General features: G+C 48.3%; 1 protein-coding gene across 2 annotated transcripts in view; it reads right to left on the reverse strand.

The window, feature by feature from the left end:
- The window catches only part of CLCN1 (chloride voltage-gated channel 1), a 38592-nt gene extending 15955 nt beyond the window's left edge, over window positions 1-22637 (reverse strand). The window contains exons 1-12 of one of the 2 annotated variants that reach the window (XM_086398313.1): window positions 22362-22637; window positions 18972-19092; window positions 18449-18580; window positions 17744-17872; window positions 17317-17450; window positions 15597-15674; window positions 14480-14558; window positions 7343-7468; window positions 6822-6906; window positions 6495-6596; window positions 6098-6182; window positions 5671-5820 (exon numbers count right to left, since the gene is read on the reverse strand). In XM_086398313.1, the coding sequence (XP_086254439.1) occupies window positions 5671-5820; window positions 6098-6182; window positions 6495-6596; window positions 6822-6906; window positions 7343-7468; window positions 14480-14558; window positions 15597-15674; window positions 17317-17450; window positions 17744-17872; window positions 18449-18580; window positions 18972-19092; window positions 22362-22541 (1401 nt within the window). In that variant the 5' untranslated portion in view covers window positions 22542-22637. The remainder of the gene's footprint in view (window positions 1-5670; window positions 5821-6097; window positions 6183-6494; window positions 6597-6821; window positions 6907-7342; window positions 7469-14479; window positions 14559-15596; window positions 15675-17316; window positions 17451-17743; window positions 17873-18448; window positions 18581-18971; window positions 19093-22361) is intronic. The other variant, XM_086398314.1, reaches the window with a different exon arrangement.
- Window positions 22638-23549: the final 912 nt, after the last annotated feature.

Consider the following 23549-nt stretch of genomic DNA (forward strand, 5'->3'; position numbering starts at 1 on the left):
CGAGAGCCAGCTAAGCCAGCCAGTGTCATAAAAAAGAACTCCAAGGCCAAGGTATTATTCCAAAAGGAATTGGGATGATTTTAGCGGAAGTAATATGTGTAATTGCTTTACGACGTTGTGTTGGTTTCTGCCGTACATTTGTTATTGTCTTTTGAGGTCAGCCCTGGCTCAAGGGAATCTCTCTAAGGTTCAGAAAATGAGACACTTTATTTCTCATTAGTTTACAATAAAGTTGGTGCAGTTTTCAGTTGTACATATTTTTATCCTGGTAATTTGTTTTGACCCTTAGCTGCTGTCATCTTTTACCAAATTCATTTCAGACCTTTTTCTAAGATTGGTTTACTTATTTTGGAAGTCATATGTAAACCTGTTGCTTAATTTTTATATTATGTCACATATTTTTGTTTCTTTTACAGATATTTCAAAAGTTCAATCACTGGTCTTTTCCCCATTCTATTTCTCAGTTCTTTTGCCTATTCTGCCGCGAATATGGGCTTCCCTTGTGGCTCAGCTGGTAAAGAATCCGCCTGCAATGTGGGAGACCTGGGTTCGATCCCTGAGTTGGGAAGATCCCCTGGAGAAGGAAAAGGCCACCCACTCCAGTATTCTGGCCTAGAGAATTTCATGGACTGTATAGCCCATGGGATCACAACAATGAAAAACTGCACCAACTTTATTGTAAACTAATGAGAAATAAATTTTCTCAGTTTCTGAACCTTAGAGAGATTCCCTTGAGCCAGGGCTGACCTCAGAAGACAATGATAAATGTACAGCAGAAATCAACACAACATCGTAAAGCAATTTGCCCATAATTAAAAATAAATTTAAAAAAAGACAATGATAAAGGCTCTGAGAAGCCTTTGTCCCAGAAGCTCTGAGATCAGGCAAAATACATATTTGTCAGAATGCACGTGTGCATGCTAAGTCGCTTCAGTCGTGTCCGACTCTTTGCCACCCTATAGACTATTGCCCTCTGCCCATGGGGTTCTCCAGGCAGGAATACCTGAATGAGTTGTCATTTCCTTCTACAATTGTCAGAACAGAACTGTTTAAAATAGCAAAGTTGAGAACAGCAGAGTTAGATGTACAAATGAAGAGGGTTGCAGATTGCAAATTCCTTGAGTGTGTAACAAGAGTTCGCCTGTCTCTGCCTTCTCTCAGTCCCAGCACAGTGCTCAGTACATGCAGGTAGGATGTAGGTAGGTGGGTAGGTAGGTAGGAGGTAGAAAGGTAAGTTAAGTAGACAGGAAGGAAGGAAAGAAAGAAGAGTTAGGTCAAACAGCATTCATACAAAGCAGAAAAGCTTCTCAGAGCTAATATTTGCTTAAAACACCCAACAGTAATGCTTGCAGGGGAACTTGTTTGAACCGTGATGAGCAGACATCACCAAAGACTACCCCACTGGACTGTCTGGAGATGGAGTTCTAGCTGCCGATAGTTTAAGCTTCTTAAGGGATCCTGACTCATAACATTTGGAGACCTCTTGAACTATTCTGTACTATCTCTTTGGAATAAGTACATGAAAGCCATAAGGGATTTTGCAGGCTCAGGTTAATCTGAAAGCTCCAGTAATACAGATAATAGGCGGCCAATGGGTCTGATTTCAGAGGATGAACTTTAGATTATCCTCCAAGATACACCTAAGAAGAGGCTCAGCATCACAGGACGCTGAAAGTTATCAACTCCTGCAGCACAGAGGTGGACGCTTGAGACTAGCAAACTTTTTGAGTTGTTAGCACACAAAAGGGAAAATCCAAAAGCAGGGCAAATGATCTGGAACACAAATTACTCCCAAGATTTTAAGCCCCCAGTTCTAGAGAAGTGGGAAACTAGAGACCCCTTCTCACAGATTGTGTTTTCTTTAGATGCTTCACAAGGAGGAAGCACAGGAAGATTAGGCAAGAATTCTCCAGAGCCTCGGGCTGTACTGAGAACTCAATGATACTAGCTAATAACGTTAGACTCATTAAAAAGGAAATGGAGATGTTGTAATCATATTCACGTTCATTAGAGACACACCAGACTCACAACAAGACGATAACTTTCCATGTCTTAAAATTGGGAAGATGGAAGTTCCCTTCATCAGTGTTACGAAAGAGCTGAACTGAGAATCCTATCTGTGAACACGGATACTGCCAGAAGACCGCATGGGCTAAATTTCAAATTAGACTGGAAAAATAGTTCTAGTCAATTTTATGTTTTAATGTAGCTAGGTACCTTTACTGTCCACATTTTGGAAATAAAAAGGGTATGGTTATATGTCCAGTGATAGGAGAGTAAAGATACTGGAAGCAGTGATAACTAGGTAATATAGATTTATAGCAGCGGGTGGTTTTATATTTAAAATATTATAGAATAGTACAGGCCTGCTGAAAACTATTGGGCTTGAAATATAGCCCAAGAAATGTGAGTTTCTTTTCTTTAAAAAAAATTATTTATTTATTGGCTGTGCTGGGTCTTCGTTGCTACTCGGGTTTTTCACTAGTGTGGCAAGCGAGGGCTTCTCTCTAGTTGTGGTGTATGCGCTTCTCATCTCTCACTGTGGAGTACAGGTTCCTGGGCACTTGGACTTCAGTAGTTATAGCTCCTGGGCTCTAGAGCACAGGCTCAATAGTTGTAGTACACAGGCCTATTTGCTCCGTGGCATGTGGGATCTTTCCAGAGCAGGAATCAAACTTGTGTCTCCAGCATTGGCAGGCAGATTCTTTATCACCGAGTTGCCAGGGAAGCCCCAAGTTTCTTTTCTTGATTCTCTTATATGTAGACATTAATGAGGATGTAATTAAGTAAGAAATTAGTGAGTGACATACAGCTTAGTCCTTCTATATAATCCAAGTAGGTTTCTCAGAATAAACCTCAGTCTGCAAAGTGGGATCCAGAGATATGCTTGGGAATCTGGGGAAATGAGGCGAGGCGTGAAGGAGATGTTGAAAATATATACAGAATTTTGTTTCTCCCAAAATTTTCAAACGCTTAATGTTTCAAAAATATATATGATCCCAAAGAAGCAGTTCAGTCTAGAGGAGTATCACAAAAACAGAATTATTATCATCAAACAAAAAATTCTGAGATGCCATCAAAATTTGGACTTGGTTACTGCAGATGGGTGTGTACGCTCAACAGCTAATTACAAGGAGCTGGGGTTTATAAATGAGAGAAGATAAACTCTATAATGAAAAATCATATCCCTAGCAAGACACTGAGAACTTTTATGATTAAAAAAAAAAATCAAATCTATTGAAGGAAGAAATGAAAATGATCTAATTAATAAAGTGGGTGTGCAAAATATGGATGGCATAGGCCCAATTAGCCCATGTGGAATGGAATAAGAAACAGAATACATAAATACAGCTCCCAGAAGCCCACAGCAAATCCTGAAAATAAGTGACAGAGTTGGAACCTGGTATGTCAAGCGCTTGGTATCTCTAATCATAAGACCATTGACAAGCACATTAAATGAACAGCAAAAAACCAAGAAGAAAATTTTAAATAACTTTTCCCAACCCCAAGCATTGGATACGCCAAAGATCAATAATCAAGTATCACATATTTGGCCCACAGTAGGTGCATTAGAACACTTATTGAATAAATGGATGAAAGAGCCCTCTATGGCTATTACCATGTAACTTAGTGACGCATATCCTATGGAAATAGAGTTTCACAGTAAGTATCGAGAATAAGTTGCATACCGCAATCAGACAGTAGCCTCCACTCGCTGCAACTAGAGAAACCCCACGTGCAGCAACAAAGACCCAGCGCAGTCAAAAATAGCTAATTTTTAAAAAAAGGTTCTCTTTAAAAAAGAATAACTTAATAAACATGAAAGTTCAATGTGGACAGAACTCTCTATAATTTGGCAAATTACATGGGAATGAAGAACCGAAGAACTGCCTTTTGCGGGTGAATTCTTAATAGGCAAGGTATTCAGTGATAACACCAACCAGAACACTCCTTATGCACAATTCTGAACATCTAGATGCCTCTTGCTTTATTGTGTATATTCTATTTTAAACATATCAACTTTTGTGGATTCATCTAAAGTCTGCCCCAAAGTACTGTCAAACCTACTAAAATGTATGTAAAAAATTGTGCTATAGACTAAAATAGAATTGTTACTTGGATTTGTTAAAAAAAAAAATCAAATGAAAACCCTAATATATAGAGGAAAATCATGGGCTACTCAGACAAGGTTTAGTCGCTAAGTCGTGTCTGACTCTTGTGATCCCATGGGCTGGAACCCACCAGGCTCCTCTGTCCATGGGACTCTCCAGGTGAGAATACTGGAGTGGATTGCCATTTTCTCCTCCAAATATATACAGGAAAATCATGGGCTATTCAGACAAGACATACTATTAATAATGAGGCAATCATCAAAAAGACAGAAAAAGACAAACAGCAATTATAACAGATGTCACAACCAGGGGTGGGAATAAAAATAACCTTGTACAAGGCAGTAACTGAAAATTCTATAACCATGTGATCCTTGACGGGAAGATATGAGAAAGAACCAATGTAAGTAAAAGAGATCAGCTTTTGTTTCCTGGCTGAAGTTAGAAGAAAATGGTTTAAGAATGGCAAAATCTTCACAGTCTCGCTACCTCAATGCTAATGCTACTGCTAAGTCACTTCAGTCGTGTCCGACTCTGTGTGACCCCATAGACGGCAGCCCACCAGGCTCCCCCGTCCCTGGGATTCTCCAGGCAAAAACACTGGAGTGGGTTGCCATTTCCTTCTCCAATGCATGAAAATGAAAAGTGAAAGCGAAGTCGCTCAGTCGTGTCTGACTCTTCTCGACCCCATGGACTGCAGCCTACCAGGCTCCTCCATCCATGGGATTTTCCAGGCAAGAGTACTGAAGTGGGGTGCCATTGCCTTCTCTGTGCTACCTCAATAGAGAATAATAATATTGTAAAAATTATTTATAGTCACTAATAAAATGGATTTAAATATTTTATCTCTTTTGTAATCCTAGAGAAGAGATTATCTACCAGACTGGGAGAAAAATGGATATGCAAATCATCTGAAAATGGATAATCAGATGCTGGAGATGAAGTACCTAATTATCTAATATGTGGAGAGATTTGGTTAATTTTTCTGAGGTCTTCACACAGTTATTGTATTGCTTAAGCTCTGTCTTGTCCCTATTTACTCAGCGGCTGCAATGTCTCAGTAATTTAGCAAGTGAAACCTTTAGAAGGATTATAATAATTATGACATCATGAAGTTGACATAAATGGAACATTAACCCAGATATTGGTTCAGTTTTCTAGATGAGCAACTTATTAATACTTAGGCTCTGATTTCCAAGTTGTTTCTTTTTAGGCTGGACAAAGACCAGGCCAAGTTGTACCCTTCCCTACCTTATGCAAAGGGGCTTCCCTAGTGGCTCAGATGGTAAAGGGCTTCCCAGGTGGCACTAGTGGTAAAGAATCTGCCTACCAATGCAGGAGACTACAGATGCGGAGAAGGAAGTGGCAACCCACTTCAGTGCTCTTGCCTGGAAAATCCCATGGACAGAGGAGCCTGGTGGGCTACAGTCCTTGGGGTCGCAGAGTCAGATACGAAGGAGTACACACACACACACACACACACACACACACCCGTTATGCAAACCCTGGTTTGTAGGTTGAAAACAGAAGCTCAGGGAGTCAGGGGTGTAGGGAGAGGTACCTTCATGATGAAGAAGAGGAGGAGGACAATAACAACACTGGCTTTGGGGTGGATCCACACAGCTGACCGGCCCAGGCTCTCAGGGTCCCCGATATGTTTTACCCACGTATTGTTGTCAAACAGGGTACTGATGGCTTCCCGAGGCATCAGCTATGAGAGGAGGAAGCAAAAGGGAGCAGTTCTGCAGGGATGTTCGGTGCTTCCATTTTTTTCAAAGAGAACCGATTCCCCGGTCTCATTTTTCATGGGTCCCTTTCCTCTTTTTTCTCAGGGAGAGATGGCATCCGTGGGCAAAAGCACGTATGCTCGAAGCCTGAGGGTCACCTCCGCTGTTTCCTCTTTTCCACGTGGCCCCATCCTGGTTTAGTCTCAGTCATGTGCTCAGTGATCTGACCCCCCACCCTCAAAGGTCACCCTTGGAGCTGACCTCTCCGGCCATGAACTGCCCTATTCCTGGTGGAAAGGTGAAGGAAGCGATGACAAAGGTGACGATTCCAGGATAGAGCAGGCGGCTGGAAAAGAAACAGGATTAATTACTTAGAATTAATCCTCATCCTAATTGGGCCAACCCACAGTGGTTGCCACACCCTGGAAATCTGAAGTTTCCTGGCTGTTCCCCTGTGGTCTCAGGCCATTAGACGGAGCACTCTCTCCACCAATAAGCAATCTTTAAAGGGGAAACCACACCACTCATCCCTAGTAGGGTATCCGGGCTTCTATATTTTATCACAAGCCACTGAAAGGCATTTAACGCCTTCCGCCAAGATTAAAAGGGAGGAACTCTTGGAGAAACCAGAGAGTAAACGGGTAGGGCGGTGACTCACTGCTTAGCCAGAAACTGGCTGAGGACCTTGTGCTTTCGGACACCGAGCATGACTTGGCGATGCAGATACACAAACACAGCTCCCAGGAACCCACAGCAAATCCTGAGGGTGTAAGCCATACAGAAATGAAACCCTCATCCCTCGGCCCTGGCCACTGCAGGGAAGCAAATACCAGGCCTCCACCTGCCCTTTCTACCCACCTCCCCCCCAACAGTTTCCACCTTACCCATGCCCACGCCACCTTCCCAGCTTGGGTCCTTTCCAATCCAAAGCTTTGCCCCAGCCCTGCCCCACCCCCCCAACCCCACTCCCAGAGCAGCCACTGACCCGATAATCGCAAAGGCTGGGAGTTCCTGCAGGTCAAAGGGGAAGTCCATTCGGAAGTTGGTTCTGAAGAGGGCTGTGATGGTGACTACAGGATGGAAAGGCCAAGGTCATGGTGGGAGTGTCACAGAAGCCATCGAGGAGGACCCAAGGTCATCAGCCTTAAGGATTAAAGTTTCCTCCAAACCTACTGTCCCCTCTTCTATTTCTTTTTTCTAACACTACTGGCAGAAACGGGCTTCCTTGGCGGCTCAGCAGTAAAGAATCTGCCTGCCAAGGCAGGAGATGCAGATTTGATGCCTAGATCAGGAAGATCCCCTGGAGAAGGAAATGGCAGCCCACTCCAGTATTCTTGCCTGGAAAATTCCACGGACAGAAGAGCCTGGTGGGCTACAGTCCATGGGGTCGCAGAAGAGTCAGACACGACTTGGCAACTAAACAACAACCCTACTCCACGACCTGTACCTTTGCCCTCTATACCCTTGGGCCTTGTCCCACTTCCCAGATGATGCTTCCCATGTTACCAGCATCCTTGTTCCACACGGCCAGCACTCGGAAAACAAAGGCGCTGAACGTGGCTGCAAAGAATCCTCGCCAGTAGTTCCTCACAGCGAAGTAGGTAGAGGTGACCTCGATGCTAAACAGCACTCCTATGGGGCAAGGAAGTCAGGTCAGGTGCAGGCCAGGGGTGAGGCTCTCTCCCATACCCCCACCCCGGGGACCCCAGGAGCTTTGGCTCCTTGAGCCACGAGGGGGGAGCAGTAGTGGGAACGGATGGTCTCTTGGAGTCTGCCATGATCTAAACCATATACCTGCCCATGCTAGCAGTTTTTGCAGACTAGAGAGATGGTTCAACAAGACACAGAGAAATGGGCAACCGGGGGGGTGTAACCCACAACACATGATGGTTGTGCCTGCTCCACCCCTTTGAAATCAGGGCTGAGTAGAATTCATGGTTGTCTGATATCCACAGGGATCTGAAAATTTTCTGCAGAAAAGTTACAAGAGGGAAAGCTTCCAGAATGAGTGCTCATCAGAGTACCAAGCAGAGCTCAAGATTTACCCCATAACGCCCCCACCCCTGCAATCTCTCCTCCCTTCTCCCATGCGTCATGTACCCTGCAACTTTTAGGGAAGAAATAAGAAAAACAAAAAGGAAGGGACTTTGTAAGCGCTGACAGTACTCAGTATTCCAAGAGAGGGTTCATTAATATTTTTTTCTAATTAAAATGTAAAAAACCTGACTTAAAAGGACCAGATCCAGGGGGGAGGATACCAAGAAGCTCAAAGAAGTTACAAACCATTATGCTCAAGAAAGGAGGGTGAGGTAGAAGGCAAGCTAATTCAGAGTCCTAAGTTGTCCTGTTTCTGAGAGTAGATGCTGGAGCAGAAATGAGAAGGTAAATAAACAGAAAAATAGCAAGAGCTGGTGGAAACAAAGGAAGGAAGCTAACAAGGGCATAAAGGACTCAAGAGATGCAAAGAAAATAATCTTTACACATACCATGAATCGGGGAGAAGACTGATTAGATACAAACTGGAAACTGACAACAGAATTACCTAACACCTGGCTAAGCCTCATCTTTATCAGAGCTGAAGACGGAAAACAAGAAATGCAGCCTATAACTGCCTGAGTGGAAAGAGCCCTGGCCCCAGGAAAGACTGTGAACTAGGTCAGGTTCCTGTCCCTTGCTCTCTGTGGCTACTGGTCGGCCAAGAACGCCCCCTCCACCCCCTGCAACCATGCCACCTGCTTCCCATTTCTGGTGGCCTCTCATATCCGAGCCATTTCCTTCCCCCTGTTCTAGGTTCCAAAAGTCACGTCTCTTGATTTCTCAGGATTCCAGCCCTTTCTGCTGCAGGTGACAGTCAGTGGCGATAGGAAGTCATTTAGGCCACAGCGAGGGTGGCCTAGTGGTTGCTGCCAGGTGCAACAGCTGCTGTACTTGGGCGGAGGATACTTCGTGGTTCCCCTTCTCTGGGAACCAGTCCCCCTTCTCTGGGATCCCCAGTCCCCCTCTGCAGGTAAAAACAGTCCCTCCCTTTTCTTGTTTTCTGGGAATTTGGGCCATCACAGCACGTGTTAGCACTTTCAGAGGTAGTTCTCTATTTACATCTCTGCAGTCCCCCTGGGACTGAAGGTTCTTTGGATTCCCAACACCTAACACCTATGTGCCTGGTACATCATCAGGGTTCAAAGCCTTGTCCTATGGATGAGAGGAGAGGAGAGAGGAGGGGAGGGGAAGGAGGGGAGATGGGGGACAGGGGAAGGAAGAAAAAGAGCAAGGGATCATTGATGGGTGGAATTTCAGAAAACGGGGAATCTGAGGGACAGCCCTTTGCCAACCACCCCTGGCCCCCACCCTGCTCCCCAAATCTCATCAGGTTTGGCAGCTGCTCTCTTGGCCTAGAAGGAGGATTTGGGGAGTCGGGGGTCGGGGGCATCAGGCAGAACAAACTGCTCCTTTTCTTCACCAGTAACAAAGAGTCAGAGACAACTGAGCAACTGAACTGAACAAAACCAAAGTTGGCTCGAAATGTAAACTATCCAACTTACGAATATTTGACGACCAGCTTTTGAAATCCTAGGCTAGATTTCCCTTCCCGAGTTCTGGGACACGTTCTGTAACAGTCTGTCACTGTGTACTTCGGAGCGAGAGTGAATTTTCATATTTGCCTGAGCCAAACAGAAAATGTGCCGCTAAAAGGAAACAAAGCATTAAAAAACACAAACAGCATTTGGAAACTCTCTGGTCTCCTAGGTTCCGTAACGTCGCTCTCTTTCCCACCCTGGAGGCTCCTCTCTGTCTCCTCCTCTGGCACCACGGGCCTTGGTCTCTGACTCTTGCGACTCGTAGATCCACTTTTTCAACTTCATTTATGCCAACAGCTTTAACTACCATCCCCATGCTAACCCACGGGTTGACAAAGCCATGCTTTCAGCTCAGCATGAAGCTGAGCTTTCCTGGACTCCAGACTCAGCAAGCCAGCTGCCTATTTAACGTCACTTGGAGATGTTGCAGGAACTTCAAACTCAATGTATTCAAAGCGAAATTTATCAACTCTCTTAGACCTGTTTCACTTCCTATATTCCCTATCTTGCTTGCAATACCACTCTCCACCGCATGTTCCTCCTTATAAAACTGAGAGTTAGCCTAGATTCCTCCTCCTTTCTTATCTTTCATAACCTCACATAAATCAGCCACCAGGTCCCATTCATTTTCTTTTCTCTCACCCTTATATGTCATCCTGTTCTCTATCCCCTCTGCCTCTGCCCAGTTCAGTCTCTCACCATCTAGCATCATCAGGACTATGACAATAGTCTTCTTGTTAATCCTGGATAAATCCTGTTAATCCACAGGCCAGTTCTGTCTGGCCAAAGCTGGCCGTGTCACTATCTTGTTTGAAACTCTTCCCCGACTCCCCTTCACCCACGACAGCATTTCCCAAAGTCGGGTCCATGAGATGCTACGAGTTCCCTAAAGAGGGTTCTTGCAAAAAGGATTCTGCGGGAAATACTGTCTTTGAGCCACACATGGGATATTCACAGGGCATGTCAGCGTATTGAACGTTCTGAGAACTCTTCCTGTTTAAAAAACTATCTATTCAACACAGTACTTTCCAACGTATCTGATCTTGGAACACTGTTTATAAGTTATGTCTACTAACACCATGAACTGTGTTCTGTACAACATATTCAGGCAAACTCTAGCCTAGAGAATGAATGAAACTGACATTATTGAGCATTTCCTATGATGACCTTCATGAATCACCCCCCAGGTACCTGTCCAGACTCATTTCCTGTCATTTCTTCCCCTGTGTCCTCTAGCAATGCTCATGTATTGACATTCTATTCCTGAATGTCTTGACTGTGCAATGCTGTTTCTTCTCTCCAGAATATTCTTTGCACTTTGCCCAGGCTGCCACTTGGATGCTTCTCTGAGTGGGCTGTGATGGTCTGCTGGCCTTCCTGTCTACCCTTTCTGCTGTGGGTACCTGCAAGCATAGTAACCAGCATAGCACCCAGAGGTGCTGCCTCTGCTCACGGCAGAGGGCATATATGGAGTCGTTTCAGCCAAATGTTGAAGTAGATTTCATCAGTGTAAGGCATTAAGAGTTGACTACAGAGTGAATAAATTACTCTAATACTAATTTTTTTTTCTTTTAGAATTAATCCATATTTGTAAAATATAGCTATCAAATAAGGTTATCTGCAAGTTCATTTAATATTTGCCACTTACTACTAATATCCTAAAAACAAAACATTTTAACTTTTCAATGCTTAACATTTTCTTATGTCAAGAGCCATGCTTTATATGTAAGTTAACTATTTGCCTCTCCCAGTGTCTAGACAGGATCATGAAGAACCTTCCTCATTCATCCCAGAAGTTCTAGTACTATGCAAAAAAAAAAAAAAAAAAAATCATATTTTCTTCACTTTAAAAGAATCTGGATTAAAAACAAAACAACAAAAAATGCTACCTTCTAAAAGTGTTCTTCAGACCTTCTGGATTTATAAGGCAAAAGACTCAATAAAGGTGAGAGTGGGTATAAATGTAGTGTGAACACGTGAACTTGTGCAGAAATTCCAACAGGCTAGCCTTCACTGCCGGGGACACTGACTTTAATGACAAGAGCTGACCACAGTAGTGCAAGCAGGATGCCAGCTAGCTCGTTTGCCAGCCATGTCCCTGATGCTGTGTGCGTTGCTTTAGCATCAGTTCAAGTGAGCATGGTACGTTTTCATTAACTGTTAATGTTTATACATGTATCATTCCTGAGCCAAGTCATCTTGGTTTCCCGAAGACTCTTCTATGAAAGGACTGACTACATTTTCATAATTGAAAGATACCTCTAACAGCTGGTGCATTTATGAAGCAGATGCTTTTCCTGCAATTCTGCTTCTCCAATTGTTAACATGGTATCTTTTTTTATCACCAATGAATCCAACCAGTGATCTATATAATCCTTGCTCTGTTAATCTGGTTACAACTGTTACCAATGAGTAAATAAACAGATACAGCAGCTGTCTCTGACCATGCACACTTGTTAGTCATCCAGGACAAGGAAAAGTCTGAAAAGTTGCCCTTTGTTTAACGGTAGGAAAGTGCTAAACTCAACTTACATTGCAGTCAAGGAAAAATGAGCCTTTAATTCTCATCTGTAGTCCTCATCTAAAGCTGACCATTGGCACTTGCTTGGTGGTTCAGTGGTTCAGATTCTGCACTGCCAATGAGGGGGCCGGGTTCAATCCCTGATCGGAGAACTAAGATCCTGCATGCTGTGCAGCATGCCCAAAATAAAAATAAAGCTGACTATTCATCTAAATGTCTTTCCAGGTGGTGCTAGTGGTAAAGAAACTGCCTGCCAATGCAAGAAATGCAGGAGATGTAGGTTCCATCCCTGGGTCAGGAAGATCCCCTGGAGGAGGAAATGGCAACCCATTCTAGTATTCTTGCTGGAAAATCCTGTGGACAAAGGAGCCTGGCAGGCCACAGTCCATGAGGTTGCACAGAGCTGGACACAACTGAGCACACACATACATTAACCTAAATAAGGTCCACTTAAACTCCCAAGAAAGGCAATGCCAAAGAATGCTCAAACTTCAAAGAAAGGCAATGCCAAAGAATGCTCAAACTGCCGCACAATTGCACTCATTTCACATGCTAGCAAAGTGATGCTCAAAATTCTCCAAGCCAGACTTCAACAGGTCGTGAACTTCCAGATGTTCAGGCTGGATTTAGGAAAGGCAGAGGAACCAGAGATCAAACTGCCAACATCCATTAGATCATAGAAAAAGCAAGAGAGTTCCAGAAAAACATTTACTTCTGCTTTATTGACTACGCCAAAGCCTTTGACTGTGTGGATCACAACAAACTGTGGAAAATTCTTCAAGAGATGGGGATACCAGACCACCTGACCTGCCTCCTGAGAAATCTGTATGCAGGTCAAGACACAACAGTTAGAACTGGACATGGAACAACAGACTGGTTCCAAATCAGGAAAGGAGTATGTCAACTCAAGGCTGTATATTGTTACCCTGCTTATTTAACTTATATTCAGAGTACATCATAAGAAATGCTGGACAGGATGAAGCACAAGCTGGAATCAAGATTGCCGGGAGAAATATCAATAACCTCAGATATGCAGATAATGCCACCCTTATGGCAGAAAGCGAAGAAGAACTAAAGAATCTCTTGATGAAACTGAAAGAGGAAAGTGAAAAAGTTGTTTTAAAACTCAACATTCAGAAAACTAAGATCATGGCATCTGGTCCCACCACTTCATGGCAAATAGATGGGGAAACAGTGGCAGACTTTATTTTTTTGTGTTCCAAAATCACTGCAGATAGTGACTGCAGCCATGAAATGAAAACACACTTGCTCCTTGGAAGAAAAGCTATGACCAACCTAGACAGCATATTAAAAAGCAGAGACATTACTTTGCCAACAAAGCTCCGTCTACTCAAAGCTATAGTTTTTCCAGTAGTCATGTATGAATGTAAGAGTTGGACTATAAAGAAAGCTGAGCGCCAAAGAATTAATGCTTTTGAATTGTGGTGTTGGAGAAGACTTTTGAGAGTCCCTTGGACAGCAAGGAGATCCAACCAGTCTATCCTAAAGGAAACCAGTCCTGAATATTCATTGGAAAGACTGATGCTGAAGCTGAAATTCCAATACTTTGGCCAACTGATGTGAAGAACTGACTCACTTGAAAAGACACTGATGCTGGTAAAGATTGAAGGTGGGAGGAGAAGGGGATGACAGAGGATGAGATGGTTGGATGGCATCACCAACTCTACGGACATGAGTTTGAGTAAGCTCTAGGAATTGGTGATGGACAGGGAGGCCTGGAGTGCTGCCGTCCATGGGGTGACAAAGAGTCAGACACAACTGAGCGACTGAATTGAACTGAAACTCCCATGCCCTTAACAAGATACAAGCAAAGGTAAGTCTTCTTTTGGAGAAGAAAATACATACAGATGTCAACTAGATAGAGATGTCAATTACACTTCAATTTAAAAAATGACAACCAAAAAAATGAATGATTAAAGAGCAAAAAAGAAAAAAAATGTACACAGAAGTCCCCTGTTAGAAGTGTAATAAGTGAAGGGCAAAAATATCCAACAATACAAAAGGCTGTCTAGCTTCCCGGGTGGCACAGTGGTAAAGAATCCGCCTGCCCATGCTGGAGACACAGAGACGTGAGTGGATTCAGTCCCTGGGTCCAGAAGAGCCCCTGGAGGAGGAAATGGCAATGGAAACCCATGCCAGTTTTCCTGCCTGGGAAATCCCATGGACAGAAGAGCCTGGAGGGCTACAGTCCATGGGGTCGCAAAGAGTCGGACACAACTGAGCACTCACAAACACAATGTAAGTAGGGGTCCCACAGAGGCCACCTCGGTTTTCCTTCCTTGTTCTCCCACTTACTAACAGCAAGTCACTTACTCTCTCTCTTTAATATCAACCTCATACAGCTCTGGGCAGGAAGGGATGTAAAGTCTTTAGAACACTGCCGGCACATAGTAAATGCTCACTAAAAGCTATCTGGCTTTACCCTTGTTTAAACTGGTAATACTCAAACTTGGGGATGCTGGCAGTAACCATTTTGGGAGCAAGAACAGGCAAGTGCACTGATGCAGGAGCGGGTACATCACTTGCCTCCAAGAGGTGTCCCAAAACAGCAGCCGACTCCCACGGCACAGCCCACCGTCAGCATGTCAGTGTAATAGTACGGCTGCTACTAGGGGACAGATAGAGGGGGAGAGACAGACAGAGGGCGAGAGGCAGGGAGAGGAAGGCGGGCCGGAGAGGAAGGAGAACAGACAAGGAGGGGGGACAGAGAAGGAGAGACTTGAGTCCCAGGGAACCCATCACAGGGACCTCATCTCCCCAGTGCCATCCCAGGCCAAGAGAAACTCAGTTAGTTTGGCAAACAGGAATTGATCTCATAGCGCAAAGCCAGACATAAAAAATGAACCGGTTAGGTAAATTTACAGAAGGCAGGTAAGCCTAAATGGTCACCAGAGAGGGGGGCTGGGGACAATCGGGGCCAGAAGTATTAACAGGAAAGGGCTTTGGCAAATGGCAAGAGCGAGCCAGCTGCTTCTAAAAGAACACACAGCTCTCTGGTTTAAGAAAGTGAGTGATTCGGGATGTGATTCAGGGTCACTCCCTGAAAGGCCCACCTCCATCCCCCTTCCGAGAGCAGTCCCTCACCCCCACCCCACCCCAAGGCTTATGAGAGCAACCCCCTCCACAACCCCTCAGGCCAACTGGGATAGGGAGGAAGTGAAACTTGCCTCCGACAGGGGCTGCGAAGCAGCAGCCCACGCCCACAGCGCAGGCCGACACCAGGAGGTCAAGCTGCCCAGGCACGGTCTGCAACAGAGGAGCGCGGGGACGAGGCAGTGGAGGGCTAGGGCGCGGCTGGAGCGCACGAGACGCGGGGTGGAGGACCAGGAACTACAAAGGGACGGGGCGGCCCCCGAGGGAATCGCGAAGGGTAACTGACATGGTGGCCAGCGGCGGAGCGGACCATGTGCGACCTCCCCCAACCCTGAGGCAGGGGCCGGATAGGGGAGGGAGGGTGTCAAGGGACCAGCAAGGGCTTAAACAGCGGCATCCTGTGGCTGGAAGAGGCGGGCCGGGGGCACGTGGATGCAGGCTGCGGGAGCGGGGATTAGCGCAGTGCCCGGCTCAGCATCGCGGCCAAGGCAGCCCAGCCCCGGGCCGCCAGCGCGCACAGCCCCACCTCCTTTGCCCTTCTCAGCCTTACCTCATACACCCCACAGAACACCGACATGAATTTGCTGAGGATGGCCGCGCAGATGCTGGCAATGTGAACAAAAGGGCCCTGGGAGAGAGGAGGGGGACGAGGGGTCAGGGCCAGGGGTCGGGTGGGGGGGCTTGGTGGCATTCTTGGACAGACATCGGTTGCTCCGGACACCACCAGGGGCTAGAAATACAGCTAAGATAGAAGCTGTGCCTTCGCAGAGGATCAACCCAGGGAGGAAGGGAGGTGATGCCCAGCACATTATCATTTCAGAAAATTCTAGAGGCTGTGAAGAAGCTGACTAGTCAAAACTATGGTTTTTCCTGTGGTCATGTATGGATGTGAGAGTTGGGCATAAAGAAGGCTGAGTGCTGAAGAACTGATGCTTTTGAACTGGTGTTGGAGAAGACTCTTGAGAGTCCTCTGCACTACAAGGAGATCCAACCAGTCCATCCTAAGGGAAATCAGTCCTGAATATTCACTGGAAGGACTGAGGCTGAAGCTGAAGCTCCAATATGTTGGCCACCTGATGCGAAGAACTGACTCATTGGAAAAGACCCTGATGCTGGGAAAGATTGAAGGCAGGAGGAGAAGGGGACGACAGAGGATGAGGTAGTTGGACTCAATGGACATGAGTTTGAGCAAACTCTGGGAGATAGGGAAGGACAGGAAAGCCTGGTGTGCTGCAGTCCATGGGGTCTCAAAGAGTCAGACACGACTGAGTGGCTGAACACCAAAAGAGAGAGAGGAAAGACAAGGGTGGGGTGGGGAAGGTCACAGCTGAGTAGGGCCTTGATGGACGTGAAGGCAGAAGCCAGGGGGTTCTCAGTAGAAGAATGCTCTAGGCTGAGGGCACAGCAAGTACAAGAACCTGGAGGGGGGCAGACTTGGTGGCTGAGCGGCAGAAACTGCCTTGTCATTCCAGCACCGGAAGGAGGAGTAGCCTCGGAGGACAGAGAGGAGCCTAATCACCACAGGCTCTGGGAAATAAGTTTGGACTTCATTTTGAAAGGAATGGAGGGACTTCTCGGGGTGGTCCAGTGGTTAAGACCCTGTACTTCCACCACAGGGGGTGTAGGATTGATCGGTGGTCGGGGAACTAAGATCCCATATGTTGAATGGCCAAAAGAAAAAAAAAAAGAAGTGAAAAGTTATTTGAAGTTCCTAACCAGAGGGCAGTTATTTCTGATACCATTTCTAAAAGATTACTCTGGTTGCAGCAGGGCAAGAAGTTACATGTAACTTCTTACAAGGTTACAAGTAACCTTGAAAAAAAAGCACAGCCTCTTTTAGGTCTCAGTTTTCACAGGGTTTGTCTGGATTGTCTCTAAGGCAGTGGTTCTCAGCTGGGGGAGATTCTGCCCCCAGGGGACATCTGGCGATGTCTGGAGACTTTCCGATTGTCATAACGCGTGGCTGCAGCTGGCTTGTAGGAGGGACAGGCTGGGGAGGTTGCTAATCATCCTACAGATGCACAGGACGGCCCCCTAGAACCAAGAATTACTCAGATGCCAGTAGTGATTGCCCCAAAGGTGACTCTGCTCTAAGCTACTCCCAGCTCTGATGTTTTTTTTGTCGTTGTGCCCCAGGGTGAGGACCTTCCCTGATACCCTAGGAATCCCTATGGTCCCAACCTCCCCACCCCCACCAGCTCCCTCTAGACTCTGTGGCGCCCTCTGCTGGAGGGCCTGCCCAGTTCACCCCGCAGAAACCGGAGTCTTACCTCTTTCCCTACAGGAATGCCACTGCCCAGTCCTGCGGTCAGGGCCACTACCTTGGCCACGAAGGCCTTAAGGGTGAGATACTCCTTCAGGACCACCCCGCGAAGAATTGTCTTCATTTCAGGGATTCCAGAGCCTAAAAGCGTGTTGTTGTTTTGTTGTTGTTGTTGTTTTAAGTGATTATGTGCAAGTTTAAGCTGGAGGTTAAAGGTAGATGGACATCCAGACAGTGGACATGGGGATGGAGCGAGAGGTCTTGTGGTGGCGGGGGTGGGAGTTGGGGGTTGGTGAGCGGGGAGAGCGGGACAGTGGCAAAGCGGAAAACAGGCTTGGGAGGGAGGGGAGGAGGGGCGTGCGAGGTCTACAGACCCCTGAGATGCTGTGGGTTATGGTGATAGCGTGCCGAGGTGGGATCTGGGAAATTCTCACCGACAGCCTGGGGAGAGATGATCTGGCAGAAGAGGGCGCTGAAGAGGATGAGGATTAGGGGGAAGCCGACCCAGACCAGGAACTGCAGAGGCAAGCTGGGCTGCATCTGGTAGTAGGACCACTTGTAGGCTGCGGAAACAGGCGTCCGGGCTCAGTATTACGAGGATGGACCGCGTGTCGGAGCGCCCCGACGCCCTCAGCGGGGAGAGCCGTGCTAACACCATGCTCGAGTGGCCAGTGTCCCCACTGGACCTCAGAAGTGGCTCTCTTCTCACTGGACTCGTGGGGGGATCTGAGCCGGGGGAGGTGACATGACCCATTCGAGTTCCCACCACCTGTGGGCAGTCGAGTGGACCACAGTGCAGCAAACCACAGTGAGGGCACCTCCTTAGAGACTGTGGGCACCCAGCCACTTGTTACCCTGGCACGAGGGGCTCCTGGGACTCCACATGTTTCCAGTTGCCCGAACTGCAAAGCCCTCGGAAAACTAGCACAAGCTGGTCACCCTACGAGAGAGGTGCCCACAGCCTGGCTGATAGAAAGGGACAGGGAAAATGGATCTGGGTCTGGTGTCCCTGGACTAGCGTCACACCTGTTCTTCTCTGAGCACCATCCCGAAGCTCCCCCAGCTTACCCTAGGTGGAAACTCTAGAACAACCGCAGTGTGGGGAGGGCTAGGGGGGCAAAGGGCCACGTTACACCTACCCTGAAGCGTTTTGGCACTGACATAATCCATGCACCAGCTAACCAGAGCCATTAGGAGCCCCAGAAGCACCAGAAAGATCCAGTCTTCCCCTAACTTTCTTCTCACCACAAGTCCCAGGCGGTGCATACAATCTAGGAAAAGAAAGAACAGAGGAGCAGGTAACCAGTCGCTGCTCTGGGTGTGTGGCTTAGGGCTGGGAGCTGAGGGCCTCTAGGGCTCTGGTCTGTACATCTCATTCCCTGAGTTCCTTCTCACCTCTCTGCCCTTCAGAAGGCACCAGAGTCCAATTCCTCTCTGGCTACTTGATTCCCTTCTAAACTCTGGTTTCTTGGGGCTGTGTGGGAAGGATGGTGGGAAGGTAGTGTGAGAAGGACATGGGAGCCGTGTCTTTTCCTTGGAGGAGGGCTTTGGTATGCAGATGGGGACCGTGAGTCAGAAATACACAACAAGTCTTCAGAGTTACTACCCTAGTCCCTGTACCTCTTTCCTCTCCAGACACCTCCATTCCCCTGTCCCCGTCACCTTGACATTTAGAATAGTGATCCTCGTCCTTGCTGTCCATGGAAGCGCTGGAGCCCATCGTCTTGGGCATCTCGTTGTCCTGCTCCTTGCCTGAGAACTGCCCTTTGTGATGGCCATAGATCTGGATAGAGGGAGATGGGAAAGGTCTGTCTCGTTGAAAAGTCAAAAGAAATAGGAGGAAGTATATAGAAGGAAATGGCAACCTACTCCAGTACTCTTGCCTGGAAAATCCCATGAACGGAGGAGCCTGGTAGGCTACAGTCCATGGGGTCGCAAAGAGTCGGACACGACTGAGCGACTTCACTTCACTTCATATAGACCCACAGATAAATCGAACAAACAGCTTTTTAAAATCCTGGGTGTTTGGTGCCCTGTGACAACCTAGAGGGGTGGGATGGGGTGGGAAGTGGAAGGGAGGTTCAAGACAGAGGGGACCTATGTACACCTATGGCTGATTCATGTTGATGTACAGTAGAAGCCAGCACAACATTGTAAAGCAGTGATCCTCCAATCAAAAATATATAGATTTTTAAAAATCCTGGGTGTTGATGGCCTCATGCAGGGTCACTTGGGTCATCAATGCCCTCTACTCCCCACCATCCATCCACACAGTTCCCACTCCTCACCCTTGTCCACCCATCCACACTCCTGCCCAACTGTACTCATCTCTTTCAACAGCAGCCTTCAGCAAGGGAACCAATTCCTACTCTGAAGCAGGGATATGAGAACTGTGCTAAGACTGGCCATCTGCGTCAATGACATGTTTTGTGTGTCACTGCTTCCTGCTTCTTGGCCCCTCTGTCGCTTCCCTGGACCCCCCTCACACTGACATGGACGGGGTGAGGACAGGCTAGCAGGTAACTCCTGGTGGCTCTTGGCCTTGGGTATCTAGCTTTAATGAGGCTCCTCGGACGCCCTACCAGGCTTAGAGAAGACCCATCCACGTCCCCTCCCCGTGCTTGTAGGCACAAACTGGACCCAGCCCCCAAAAGGCAGGTCAGTCTACTTCTTCCCGAAGTAGAGCGTGTGTGTTTGGGGTGTTGTATGTGTGCAAGGTATCCTAACTCCTTTTAGCCTGCCCCACCTCCACTACACTAACTCTGTCCTCTGGGGCCAGGGTCAGGCCAGGCCACGTTGCTGGTTCTCAGAGAGCCTGAGTGGAGGAGATCTGATTTCACAATACGAGCAGTAGAGTTTATGCCTGAATCCTGAGCAGGAGGCATTAATACCCTGCGCTGGGATGAGGTTAGTGACTGAAGGGAGCCGTGTTTTCCTCTATGCCCTCCCCAGACCCAAGAGAAGACACTTCCTTTGAGGGCCAGCACATGGACTACCTCAACCCACCTCAGGTCCCAGGCTGGAGGAGATGAGAAGCGGGTGCTACACACCAAACCTGGGCTGGGAAACACTAAAAGAGTCCAATCTGGGGACTTCCCTGGTGGTCCAGTGGTGAAGAAGCCACCTTGCAATGCAGGGGACTCGGGTTCAACCCCTGGTCAGGGAACCAAGATCCCACAAGCTAAGCCACAGCTACTGAGCCTGAAGGCGATCTGGAGCCCAAGCCACAGCTAGAGAGTCCATGTGCCACAACGGAAGATCCGTGTGCCGTAGCTAAGACCCAAAGAGGTCAAATAAATAAATAAATTTATAAAATAAAAATAAAAGAGCCAAATCTGTGCTGGGTGGACTAGGACTCACCATCTGAGTAGGGCTGGGAGGGGGAAGAGAAGTCAAGGCTGAAAGGGACATATTGTCTGGATTCATGAGTGTAGGGCCGGGGATGGGAGGTTGGATGCAAAGATGCTGACAATTGATAATTAATCACTGGGCAAGGGGTACTTGGGGATTCATTACACCACTCTTTCTATTTTTGTATAAGTGTGAAATTTGCATAATAAGATTTAAGCAGAGAAAACGGAAGTCCGAGCTCCCCTCTTTGCACCTGCCCAGCCTGACTTCCCGAGTCCCTTCAGCTTCGTGCTGGTGTGCTCACTTTGCTCGCCATCACCAGAAGGCGCCGTAGCTGCATCTTTACTAAGTTGACATCCCACTCAGACCGCGTACCTGGGGACAGAGAGCCCAGGACCATAAGTGGGGGGTCTTCCTGTCCAACCCCGCACTGTGTTCCGGGCTACCTTCTCCAGGAAGCCTGCTCTGACTCACCGCTGGAGCCTCCCCTGGCTTTTGTGCCCTCGCCCCCCAGCTGATTCTCCAGGAACTGCCCCCACCCACCATCCTCAGGCCAGGTCAGGATTGAGATGTGGATTCTCTGGACCCCCAGCACGGAGATCCCCAGCCTAGCCCTCAGCTCCCCTGCCCTGCCCACAGTCTACCCCTCATCAGCTAAAACATTTTTAAATCCTCATTTCCTGGTCTCCGCCCCTGACAGGTTCCATCCTGTCCCTCTACAGGCACGTTCATGCTGAACTTAACCTGGGTATTTATCTGCAACAAGTTCCCAATCTGTCCTTCAGGGATGCCCCCACCATCACTGCCCTTTCCTCAATGTCTACACCTGAAGGATATTTACCCTGGACTCATTGGAAAAGACCCTGATGCTGGGAAAGATTGAAGGCAGCAAGAGAAAAGAGCAACAGAGGATGAGATGGTTGGATGGCATCATCGACTCAATGAACACGAGTCTGAGCAAACTCCAGGAGGCAGCGAAGGACCAGGAAGCCTGGCGGGCTGCCGTCCATGGGGTCACACAGAGTCGGACACGACTGAGAGACTGAACAACAACAAACCCCTAGTTAGTTCACCAGCACCCCACCCCCACCCCCACCTCACCGAGATCAGAGCTCTGTATCTCTCCAGGTGCTACCACCTCATGGGACCTCACTTGATGAATCCTCCCACCTGCAAGTTTGATTACATTTCCTCTGCTCATTTGACACTGGTCTGTCTTGGATCACTGACCACGCTCTTCTGTCCATTTTCTCCCCTTATCCCCACCTCTCTGCCTCTGCAGAAGTGTGCATGTGTGTGTTCTGCCGAGGGTGGGAAGGGAGAATCTGGTGGTGCCTGTGTGCAGGGTGAGGGTGTGAGGATGGCTCGGGCACACAGAGGCGTGGGCTCCTCTGCCAGTCCCCTCGTGTAGCTTATGTAAGCACGGGCTCGGCACCCACGTGTGGCTCTGCCTTCTCCCCCACCCCAGATTTGGGGGGTTCAGTTAGTAAAGCTTGTGTTCAGGTGCACGTGTATCTCTATAGAAGGTGCCCACTGGGCTGAACCCAGACCTTTAAAGAATGTTCATATTTGGAACACATGACCATGTACTTTAAGTTAGAAAGATCACGCTGCCCCCTCTCGCCACCTGCCTCTCCATTTCCCCAATCCGTGGCTCCTCTGGCTCCTGGACCCCACCGCCCCCTCCTCTGAGGACTTTACCTGTGTGGGGTGGGCGCTGGCACGGGGGCCCGCGTCCCTCCGGAGCCTGCGCTGCAGACCCCCGTCCTCGGAGGGCAGTCCGTAGCTGGTGCAGTGCTCAAAGGGCATGTACTGGTATTGGGGGGCGCTGCCCCACCAGCTGGGCTCGCCCCCACGCTGCTGGGCCCCCGACGGCTCCATGCCCCCGCCCCCGGCCAGGCCTCAGCCTGCTGGCCCCCACACTCCCCCCAGAACAGCTCCTTAAGCCTCTCCTCCTGCCTGTCCCCAAGGCGTCTGGGGCAGAGTGCCCACCCCCGGCTATTTATAGCCATCTCTCCGTCACATGACCCCCCCACTGCCACATCTGATCTGCTTGGGGTCGAAGCAGGTGTGAGAGCCGTGCGGGGGAGGGGTGAGGACAAGAACCTGGGGAGCAGCCCCACAGGGAATTCCCCCAGCAGGACAGGCACCGGGCCCCTCCTGAGTCAGGAAGAGGATTCCAGCCCCAGGCCACTGGTCTGGCTATAAATACCGTCCAGATCAGGGTGGAAGACTGCTTTGAGGCTTTCGGACCTGCGTGCTCCCCGAGTCTGCACCCTCTAAGCAGTCTCCCTCTTTTCTTCCGTCAGTCCATCCTTCCATGGGGAGGTAGCGGTTGGGAGCTGGGTGGAGTGATTCTAGGGTCCAGAAACACTGGGGAGTGGCTCACCTGGGCGATTAAGCGGTGCCTCTCTGCCATCTTCCCCTGTGGGCTTGTCTCCAGCTCTGGGTGCCCCCCAGGTTTAGTCCTCATCTGTCGGACCAGCTCTCCCAACCCAACTGATGTTCAGCTTTCTCCTCCAGCTCTGCCTTTTCTTGTCTGCCAGAGGCCACTAGTGATGCTTTGGGGTCATACCCTTGACCCCACCTTTATCACCACTGGGTGTGGGGCACAGGGGTAATAGCCTTGGGTTCTGGCATTTCTCCTACTTCCCAGACTGACACATGACAGCCACACCAGCAGCCTGGATGTTCAGGGAGGGACTGAGCTTCCATTTAGAGCACAGAGCATCCCTGGGAGGGCTGTCAGGGCAGGTGAGATAACAGCGGGAGAAGCGGAAGTGGGGCAAGGGATAGGGGGAGCCCAAGGAGAGACGGGAGTGGGCGTTTCTCATGATGAGCCCGACAGACATAAGAGATGACAGGGAAGTACCCTGCTATTCTTCCCTT

This window comes from Bos grunniens, chromosome 4 (assembly GCF_055505025.1).
Source record: "Bos grunniens cultivar Pamir isolate PY7600 chromosome 4, Bosgru_T2T1.0, whole genome shotgun sequence".
NCBI classification, from domain to species: Eukaryota; Metazoa; Chordata; class Mammalia; order Artiodactyla; family Bovidae; genus Bos; species Bos grunniens.